Source organism: Myxine glutinosa, chromosome 1 (assembly GCF_964187855.1).
Source record: "Myxine glutinosa chromosome 1, kmMyxGlut1.1, whole genome shotgun sequence".
NCBI classification, from domain to species: Eukaryota; Metazoa; Chordata; class Myxini; order Myxiniformes; family Myxinidae; genus Myxine; species Myxine glutinosa.
The window spans coordinates 338,004,165-338,015,648 of NC_136261.1; the positions used below are offsets into that span (position 1 = coordinate 338,004,165).

General features: G+C 42.5%; 1 protein-coding gene across 2 annotated transcripts in view; it reads right to left on the reverse strand.

Moving 5' to 3' along the window:
* The window catches only part of LOC137412532 (protein lin-7 homolog C-like), a 35,985-nt gene extending 27,004 nt beyond the window's left edge, over positions 1–8,981 (reverse strand). The window contains exons 1-3 of one of the 2 annotated variants that reach the window (XM_078769817.1): positions 8,905–8,981; positions 6,681–6,817; positions 552–623 (exon numbers count right to left, since the gene is read on the reverse strand). In XM_078769817.1, the coding sequence (XP_078625943.1) occupies positions 552–623; positions 6,681–6,817; positions 8,905–8,974 (279 nt within the window). In that variant the 5' untranslated portion in view covers positions 8,975–8,981. The remainder of the gene's footprint in view (positions 1–551; positions 624–6,680; positions 6,818–8,904) is intronic. The other variant, XM_068097859.2, reaches the window with a different exon arrangement.
* Positions 8,982–11,484: the final 2,503 nt, after the last annotated feature.

An 11,484-nucleotide genomic window follows, 5' to 3' on the forward strand; every position in this document is an offset into this window, starting at 1 on the left:
CATTGATGAATCGCCCAGTCTGTGAAACACTGATGACAGTTTATTGCTGGGTCGAGATTCAAAACCAGGCTAGACAGCTTAGAGGTGAGTGTGCGTACTTCTTGGCCATCCTGTCAGCTCAGATATCAATTAAAGTATGTTTTAATTTGAACAGCAAGGATAAAGTAGACAAATATTTAACAAAGGATTAACGATTCCTTAAGTTCATCCGTTTTCCACAACCATTGGTTAGATATGTCATTTAGTCCCGATGTAAGGGTTTTTCTACAGTCACATGATTAGAGACCAGAAAGCACTTCAATTAAACAGACAAAAAAAAAAAAACCATGAAGCTCCTCCATAAGAAAAACTCACAGATGCTGAAGATCCATTACAATATCGAGGCCACAATCCAACTTCAATTCAAATAAATCCTTTTATACAAGCAGAAGTGCATTGGGTGTAACTATGACAACAATCTATTGAAACAGACAAATTATATCCTTGTATAAAACAGTGAAACAGAGCACGAGTCTCAAAACACAGCGCAAGGACTTGAAAGAGGGTGGTACCTTCGCAGTTGCATTTGCCCTGACTTCTGGACTCCCACTGATGTCCACCGTCTCATAGACATGCTCGTACACCTGCAGGACAAAAAATATTATTGCTATTATAATAACTAGAACGGCACTCAGTAGAGAGCATACATCTCCGCCTGGTTGGCCATATCACTCAATGGTGAAGAATCACTTAAAAAATTATACAAGCTGGATCCGGATCTTCACCAAAATTGAATCGATTCTTCCTCGTCACACACACAACCTGTCCAACAAGTTTCGTCCAAATCCATCCATAACTTTGAGATATCCTGCTATGTATCGTTTTTCGCCCCATCTCCCAATGGTGAATAATCACTTGAAAAATTAAATAATTCTCATATCCGAATCCATATTCAGATCTTCACCAAAATCGAATCGTCCTTGTCAGATACCCAACCTCTCCACCAAGGTTTGTCCAAATCAGTCCACAACTTTTTTGAGATATTTTGTTCAGAAATGGACAAACGGTGAAGGGGTGAAAACATAACCTCCATCCACCTTTGGTGGCGGAGGTAATAAGACATGACATTACACACAAGTAATGGAGCGAAACTTTGATTTGTGATTTTAAATCCAGATCATTCAATTCAGCAGAGAGGAAGATTGGGAAGGGAGGGGAGGTAGAACGATACGAGGTGGTCGTTTGAAACAACCTTGAAGGAATACAGCGACGTGCACGTGCACACAACAAATAATGGCTTTGCCGACAGACAAATGCAACTAGAACGGCACTCGGTAGAGTGCATACCTCCACCAGGCTAAACGGTTTACGTTTTGTATCCCACTGATAATCCAGATCTGGATTCGGACCTGAATCAAAATCGAATCGGCTTGTTTTTGTCACCTACCCAACTCATCCACTACGTTTTGTCATACCTCGTCCACAACTTTTGAAATATCATGTATTATCGTTTTGGGCTCCAAAACTCAATGGTGAAGAATCACTTGAAAAAAATTTAATCATCATATCCGGATCCTCACCAAAATCGAAGCAATTCTTCCGTGTCACACATCCAACCGGTCCACTAAGTTTTGTCAGAAGCCGTCCACAACTTTAAGAGATCGTGCTCACAGACAAACAAACAGGGGTGAAAACATAACCTCCATCCATCTACGGTGGCAGACGAAAATAGGCCAGATAATGCCCCCAAATCCACTTATTCCTTCATTCTCGTGCCATGGAAGTCATTTAGGCCAAGTCTTTCACATAGTGGCTGGCCATGCCTGACTTTAGACTGAAATTGGAAGGAATCCAGATGTGGCCAAAGTGCCAGTGATATTTCACCTACTCTTTACGAAAGACAGTTAGATCCTTAAACCAAATACACACTGCCACCAAACCGCGCAAATGTGAGCGCGCATACGTCGAGGCCATCCTGCCAGCCATAGCTGCTGTCCCCAAACAGGTTTCCCTTGTCTCGTCTTGTCAAAGTAATCTCTTTGAGCAGCTCACTCTGGAAGCCATACTGGGTTGGTACGAGGATAACATCAATGATCGATGGTGCAAGTGAAGAAGTGATGAATTAAAAGAGAGCAGCGAGTAAAACCCAATGAAATACATATATAGAGTTAAAAACAAGCAAACCAAAAAAATATACAAAACAAAACAAACCAAAAAAATATACGAAACGAAACGAAACGAAACAACGAACGCACGCACGCACGCACGCACGCACACTTGCCATTGCTTGAATGATGTGCTTTATATTTTACATCATCCTCAAGCCACCATGTGGCTTGCATCATTCTAACGACTTGTAGAGCTAACTCTTTGGAAGACTGTAATGGATGGTATAATATTGACCGCCGTTCACTGGAGCCGATTCCAGATCCTCAGTTCTTGGGAAGAATGAATACTTTCCTGCATACATTTCATTCTATTTCGATGTACCATACTCTCGACAGCACGTCGGTGCTGACGAAACAGTTTCTTGCTCAGGGTTGTACTGGCTGGTTTGCCATTGCCTTCCCAGCGTTGTTTTGTCCCTGCTCTAGCCTTTTAAACTCTTGAGCGCCAACCTAGGAAGCAACATGGACCATTTTAAAAGTCCATGGAATGATTCGGATGGGGTTTGAATAACGACCTCCCAGACTCAGAGCAGACTCTCTTAACCATTAAGCCACCGAGTCTGGTCCTGCATAGGTTCAATAACTTGGCCGAGGGAGCGAAGCGAGGTCAAGGTGGTTTATTCCTGATATGGGAAGCACCGTGCAATCCCCATGCCTGCAGAAACCAGATTTTGAAACGCCGGACACATTGTCCATCCAATCGTCATATAATTTTGTTCAAAACTTCTCCTTGGGTAGGCGCTCCTATGTTGAAAGTCTTGTCAAATGCTCGAGCGGTCGCAGAGAAAACGAATTTAAAAGCGAATGAAGGTGAAAAAGTGAGGACCTCGGCAGACGCTCTGCAACGAGGTCAAGGATGGTTGTGGACGCCGATTACTAGTAATTATTCCAACAGTAAATTAAATGGGGATAAATACTTGCTCTCAGACTCTCCACAAATGATAAATAGAATGGACAAAGGAAATGCCAAATGGAAAAAGAAAAAGAAATTTTAAAATGATATATTGTTGCGGTTGTGGAAATTGGCCCCCTGGGAGGACATTCATGAACACGTAGGAATTTCCCAGACACTTTTTTTTTTGTGTGTGTGTGTGTGTGTGTGTGTGTGTGTGTAGGTAGATGTTTGCCCTTCGTCCAGGGGATTGGGGATGAGAGAGGGGGAGGGGGGATTTCTTGTGATATTCGCCTGTTTCATCCCCGGTGTGATCTTCCCCTTCTCAACCCACTTTCAACCTTCTCAATCCACTCCAACAACCTCAATCCATGAATCCCTTTCAATCCAATCCCACAATCCATTGGTCCTCTTAGACATGAAATCCTTTGTCTGTCCTTCAATCCATTTGTTCTTCCGTCCCTCACCATTCCGACCCCTCACTATTATTCACAATCAACTAACTGTTCATCTGTCCATCCATCCCGTACCCAGTCTCCAAGGCGGCACCACCAACCTCCGCCAAATCTCATATGCGCTACCAAATCCCTCGCCATTAGAAATAATTAATCCTCTGGACCGGTCGAATTACCTTCCCACATTCTTCCTTCCCTGCACTTCCACATCCATCACACAGGACAATGCACACAGTGTTTCAAACACACAGTGCAGCAGAACATTGGAGTGTGCGAAGCAGTGACAAGATTGCTGATGACTGCTGCGCCATTCGAGTGTTTGCATGCACAGCAAGGAACCATTTGAGTATTCAAGCATGGGGAGGGGCGAGGCGCCCTTAGCCGCAGGAACATCACGATGCGGGTTTTTTTTTCTTCCACCAACCAATCACTGCACCAGCCCAGTAGGACACGCACCAATGGGAAAAGGATGCCCAGCGTCAAAGGATGCTCGCGTGAACTTTGCTCCCTCAAAGCCATGCCCGGCATGGCACGTGTAAAGATCAGGATGCAGTTAGGATTGGGGCTGTTGTGTGTGTGTGTGTGTGCGTGCGTGCGTGTGCGTGTGTGTGCGTGTGTGCCGGGGACGTGTCAGGAAGAAAACTTCCTGCTTGAAGGATCGCCTGATGGGACGAACTGCACTAGGTCAAGGACGAATGGCACTAGGTCAAATGGCACAAGGTCAAATGGCACAAGGTCCAGAATGAACTGCCGTGGGTCCAGGACAAGCCGCACTGCGAGGTCCAGAGTGAAGTGAGGGGAATGCGAGGTGAGGGCACAGTGATGCCACAAGGTCCTTCACGTACCAATTAGCTGCAAATACACTCGGGCTATATTTTCTTGCTTTCTCCAAGAACCACTAACCGTCTACTATGGACAAACAAAGAGAATTAACCTTCTAAGAATCTAAGGAGTTGTTAATGACTGCTCTCCGTCCCCACGTTGTCGAGGCATTCTTTGCACCTCACACTCTTCCTCGAAGCCTACACTATCGCTACGCGCACTATCAACACTACACCGCCCATCCTCTCCGTTCATTCCCCCCTAGCCCACCCCCCCCTTCACATATTTGGGCTGAGATAGCCCCGCCTGTTTGTGAGTTAAAGGAGTCGTCGTCCCCATACTCCATTGTGCTTCTTTCTCCTCACATTTTCTCATCTCCTTCCCAGTTGAACGATGGTGCCATGTCTTTTGTGCAAGCAAGTCTGTATAAGGGGGGAAACATACGTGCTAGAGTTAGGTCTACTATCCTGTGCCTTCTGACTTTGCTTGCTTGCAAATATTGTAAATACGTGCTTGGACGAGTGTATGTTTGTGTGTATAAAAGATTGTTGTTTGTTGCTTATTGATGAACATCTTTCAAATCCACTTAATTCTTCTTTCATTAGTCTGGCATAGCGTGTACATAATATATAGATGGGAAGTTTTTGCCCCACCAATTAACAAACGCTGCACTCACGGTTCTGCTCGGCCATAAGAAGTACTTGGGTGCATGTCGAGGGAGCCGTTTCCTAGTCCAATTAATTAAATTAATAAAATAAGGTAACACGACTAAGGATGTGCGTACCCTGGTATATGTAATTAGCTCAACCGGCGTCTGCGGGGAGTTATCCGTGGCTGGCGGTCTTAGGGTTAGAGGGCGAGTGGCAGGTCCGGCGACCATCCCATGCACCTCGGCCATACTCAAACCCCGACCCATAACAATATTATGCATGTACACATGGAAATAATTACAGAAACACAGAAAAGGTAAACAAGATACATGAGTTTGTTAGAAACAGTTGTTCATTGCATCTAGAAAGAAAAGGCAGTATCGTTTTGTACAAATAGATAATTGCATAAAACCTAAAAAAGTTTTAATTTATCATTCAAGTAAAACTATCTTTGAAGCGAGGCCTTGATTCATATTGGCCCAGCATCAACACGGAGGAAAAACATTTTCTAATTACAAAGCTCAAAAATGCTTTTGACCGAACCATCAACAACAAAAGCGCTAGAAGCATAAAGTTGAAATTTGTTGAAATTTTGTCAAAGAAAGCAGATTATATATCTTCTATCTATAATTCCAGTAATCTCTGTCTGTACGTTTGTACGTTTGTACGTCTGTACGTCTGTTTGTCTGTGACCGCTGTTTCTCGACAACCACGGGTCCGATATACTTTTAACTTGCCAGGTATATTGCTAGGGACCCGAGGATGTGCCTTTTCAAGGTTTCATATTAATCGGACAATTACTTACCGAGCTATGTCCAAAAAACGATTCAACCAATCAGAGAGCAGCGAACGATCGCGTGTGCCGAACGTGGCGGACACACTCTGCCTCGGATGGCACATTTGAGAGCGTATTCATTTATTTCACGTTTGCAAACTATGTTGGCGTTAAACTATGTTTTAAAACTAATAAAACCGAATTTGCGATTCATTCGCTTTCCTGCGCGTTTGTGCACGCGATGGCGATTTCTTTACCAAACTCCGGAAGCCGTTCGCTTTGGACCAAACCATTGCATGTAAATAGAGGGGGGGGGATTGTCACCGTACTCGCAAGCCGTTCGCTTTGGACCAAACCATTTCATGTAAATAGAGGGGGGGGATATAATTTTAGATATAGATATAGTACGGGCAATGCCCTAGTTTTTTAAAATCCATTATCCTTATGAATCGGCTGCAGTTTAGGCTGGCAGGATGGCCTAGCAGTACGAACACACCTCTAAGCTGTCTAGCCTAGGTTTGAACCACGACCCAGCTATAAACTGTCATCCCGGTGTTTCATCAATGTGTGCCGCCCCTCTGATGGACATTAGAGATCCCATGGTGTCCTCTACAAAGAGTAGGTGATCTATCGCCAGCATCCTGAACAAATTCCAAATTCCTGCAATGACCTACAAAGTGTCACTAAACCATGACGGCTACCACCGCATCGCATCAGCAGCACACCGGCATCCTCAGCCAATAATGCTTCGACGATGACAATAAGGAGGCTGAGGAGGAGAGATTAGAAGCTTAGAAAAAGCTGTTGTTTTGTCTTTTGAAAGCTGAACAACTTGCTGGGATTTATATAACCAACGTGCACACATTGCAGAGCGAGTGACAAAGTGTAAATTGGCAATGTACTGAATTTGTGATACAGATGCACACACACACACAGTACCTCCCGAATAGCAGTACAGAATTCGCTCTGCAGAACTCGCTGCAATGCCTGAAGCTTTTCCACTGGGACGTCTCCACTCTTCTGCAGTTTATCCAGCAGCTCGATGGCTCGGGTGACGTCTGTGGACACAGTCACGTCTCGCCAGGCCATGGCGACAAGCCTGCTCAGAACCGCGTATAAACCAGTATAAACCATGATGGCTACCACCGCAGGTCTGGACAACTATTGGAGGTGCAACTGTTAAAGTTTTTGGGGATCATAAAAATATAAAACTAATGATATTATGTAAAAGGTGGGCATGTCAAATGCTGCCAATAGAAAATAAATAAATAAATATAAACGAGCTATTTTGAAAGATGAAAATTTACGGGGTGGGTGGCTTTCAGCTTTCCTTTGAAAATTTTTTTTTTTTGAAACCACATATAATTACAATTATTTATCATAGCACATATCTATCTTCTATCTATAATTCCAGTAATCTCTGTGTGTGTGTGTGTGTATGTCTGTGTGTCTGTGTGTTTGTCTGTGACCGCTGTTTCTCGACAACTACCGGTCCGATATACTTGAAACTTGCCAGGTATATTGCTGGGGACCCGAGGATGTGCCTTTTCAAGGTTTGAAATTAATCGGAGAAGTAGTTACCGAGCTATGGCGATTTAGCCGTTCGCCGTTCGCTTTGGCTTTGCGAATGGACCAAACCATTCATGTAAATAGAGGGGGGGGTTCTGTGGTCGTTGCGAATGGACCAAACCATTCACATCGAATCATCGAATCACATCGAATGGACCAAACCGTTCGCTTTGGACCAAACCATTTCATGTAAATAGAGGGGGGGGTTCTGTGGTCGTTGCGAATGGACCAAACCATTTCATGTAAATAGAGGGGGGGGTTCTGTGGTCGTTACTGCCACGTGGTTTCAAAGTTTTTTTTTGTTGTTGTTGTTTGCACGCATGCTTTTTTGCACGCACGTAAGGGCACCCACGTACGGGCACGTCCTAGTAATTAGAATTACAATTACTCAAACCTCAACTTTGGAGAAAACAATTGAAACGGGGAAAGAAAGTTGGAAATGCACACAAAACATTGGGAGCTTGAGAGAGACAGACAGACAGAGACAGAGACAGAGAGAGAGACACAACAATTCGGGAACCAACAAACACAGCCTGCCCAGTGCCGGTACACAGTCGCACCCCTACACCCCGTCCCTCCAAACACCATGTACTATGAATGAATGGCCGCTGTGTGTGTGTGTGTGTGTTTTTGTGGGGGTTCTACTGGAGGTTTCTAATGTGGAATGTGATGCATTAAAATTATCGCCATGACCTCCCGAGTTGATTCGGCTAATTAACTAGAAAGAATCCGGAAGAATTCCCATGTTTTAAATCCACGTCATGTTAAGGTGTATTGAGCAGCTTAATAGGTCCTTCCACGGCCTGACATTCTAATTGCAATATATATATATATATATATGAATAATAAAACAAATATTAATTAATATTAACCAATAATAATAATCGTATAATTTTGCAATAATAATCACGAACGTATAATAATCCCCCGCTCCCGCCCCATTCCATGCATATCTGGGATTGCGGGGGAAAAGCAAGCTTATAGTTATGCTGAAGCAGTACAGCAGGCAGGTATATGCTACAAGATCGTGAAGACCAATTAAAACTTGGTCCAATGGACCAACGAGCCCAATAGTTATGTAAATGACTACTCCCTCGCCCTGCAACATCACCACTCCAAACAGCGAACGCATTCACCGCCTCTACCAAACCGCTCTGACCATCAACCGCTTGTACCTTCACCAAACCGCTCTGACCATCATTCATCAACCGCTTGTACCTTCACCAAACCAGTCGGAATGCCATCAGGCATCACTCCCTGTACACTGTACAGTCTACAACCACAACCACAACAACCACAACAACCACCACCACCACCACCACCACCACCACCACCACCACCACCACCACCACCACACCGCTCAAGAAATCACCCTCACCCCGACTACCTAACCGCCCACATCCTCATCGCTACGACGCGCTCAATGTCAATATCACACCAACGCCAAATCCTTTACCGATTTACTGTAAATATTAACGATCAAGTATAACGAGACCAACGACTAACTACGCCGACTCGTTTGGCAGCCGATAACCTGGCACGTTTTGATACACGAAACACCGGCCACGATCGACCATCACACAACCCAACCCACCTCTATCCAGGTGAAGAGACTCCATTGCTGTAGTCGCCATGCCCTGCCCCTCCCTCCATACGTATTTCATCCATTGGTTGAACGCCCGTATGACGTAAAACGCACAGCGACCTCAGTTCTACGTTCATCGCATAGTGCATGTGACGTCATCGCGCAAACTCCGCGTGTGACGTAAGACGCAGCGTTCTTTTGACGCGGTCGTAAACTTGCATTTGCTGTTACGAACGAGTGGATTGCTTGGTTTTGCGCTTGAAACGTATCGCATTGTGCCACACTCAAACTGTTGTTGTTGTTGTTGTTTTTACTATCCTCATCCTTGCGAACGAGACAGAACTACATGCAATATTTAAAAAAATAAAAGACAGAGAGACATTGACAACATCGCAGGTTTACGCAGTAACATGTTTCATTAGAAAACGAGATGGTATTCAAAGAATATACTTGGACAACTCAGTCTTACTAATTTGTAATTGCATCTACTAGTAGTAGTACTATCTAGGGCCTATCTAAACTTCTGAGGTAAATGTGTATAAATTGTACTTTGAAAAGAAAAGTCTGTTATTATGTTATAGAGTATATTCATCAGCCTTTACAAAATAGCTTATATAATATATTATCGTTCTCGAGTGGCTGACAAAGACACCAGAATAGATCGCTTAATTATAAATCAGGAGATCGTTAAACTTAAAACGCCAAGTTGGACTTCTTCTTCTTCGCTTGGTTTCATAAGCTGAACAAGGCTGAGGCGATTACAATGATTCTAATTTCGAATGGTTTTCGATGTACACTCAATATGCGCTATATCAAATGTTCATGTAACATGTGGTAGTTTCAATTTCCTCTGTTGAACAGTTTTTGATGTACTTAATATGCGCTTAATATGCCTTAATATGCGCTTGTGGCGGTTACCTTATGTGATTACCTTATTTGGGCATAATACACGTGCACGGGCCTGTTGGACCTGGACTTGTGGTTGTGCGAATGTGCGGACGTGACGCACGCGCGGTTGCCGGAGCCACGCCCTCCGAAGAGGGCTTATGGCTTTATATAAGCATGCTGACTTCCGTTCGAGTTTAGAGTGCTGGATCTTGCTGTTACAATAAACCATCTTCGAACCCTACGAATGGCCTCGTTCTCTCGCCTTCCGCGACTCCTAAACGCTAGTCTTAATATGCGCTATATCAAATGGTCGTGTAACATGTGGTAAAATTTTGATTTCCTCAGTTGAATGGTTTTCAATGTACGCTCAATATGCGATATATCAAATGGTCGTGTAACATGTGGTAAAGTTTCAATTTCCTCCGTTGAACGGTTTTTGATGTACGCTTAATATGCGCTATATCAAATGGTCGTGTAACATGTGGTAAAATGTTGATTTCCTCAGTTGAATGGTTTTCAATGTACGCTCAATATGCGCTATATCAAATGGTCGTGTAACATGTGGTAAAATTTCAATTTCCTCCGTTGAATGGTTTTCGATGTACGCTCAATATGCGCTATATGAAATGGTCGTGTAACATGTGGTAAAGTTTCAATTTCCTCCGTTGAACGGTTTTTGATGTACGCTTAATATGCGCTATATCAAATGGTCGTGTAACATGTGGTAAAATTTTGATTTCCTCAGTTGAATGGTTTTCAATGTACGCTCAATATGCGCTATATCAAATGGTCGTGTAACATGTGGTAAAATTTCAATTTCCTCCGTTGAATGGTTTTCGATGTACGCTCAATATGCGCTATATCAAATGGTCGTGTAACATGTGGTAAAATTTTGATTTCCTCAGTTGAACGGTTTTTGATGCACGCTTATTATGCGCTATATCAAATGGTCATGTAACATGTGGTAAACATTTTATTTCCTCCGTTGAATGGTTTTTGATTGAATGGTTTTGAATTTTGAATTATTTTAAAAAAAAAGCAAAAAATTGAATTAAAAATATTTTTTGTTTTTTTTATCTTAAGGATTGAAAAATTAAAAAATTTCCTTTTACATTGAAAAATAAAATAATAAAATAATAAAAATTGCAAATTTAAATTTAATTTTTAAAAAACATTTGAAAAGAAAATAATTGAAAAAATAAATTTTGTAATAATTTAAAATGGAATTTTTTAAAAATTTTTCTTTTAATTTTTGAAAAATGGATTGAATGGTAAGGAATGTTTTTTGATGCACACTTAATATGCCATATATCAAATGGTCATGTGGTGTAACATGTGGTAATGTTTCAATTTCCTCAGTTTGATGGTATTTGATGTACGCTCAATATGTGCCGTATCAAATGGTCGTGTAACATGTGGTGAAGTTTTAATTTCCTCCGTTCAACGGTTTTTGATGTACACTCAATATGCGCTATATAATGGTCGTGTAACATGTGGTAAAGTTTTTATTTCCTTCGTTCAATGGTTTTTGACGTACGCTCAATATGCGCTAAATTGTTAGCTCTTTCACGAGTCTCAATTCAGTATACAAAAAAAAAAAAAAAAATCAAATGGTCGTGTAACATGTGGTAAAGTTTTAATTTCCTCCGTTGAATGGTTTTTGATGCATGCTTGATATGCACTATATCAAATGGTCATGTA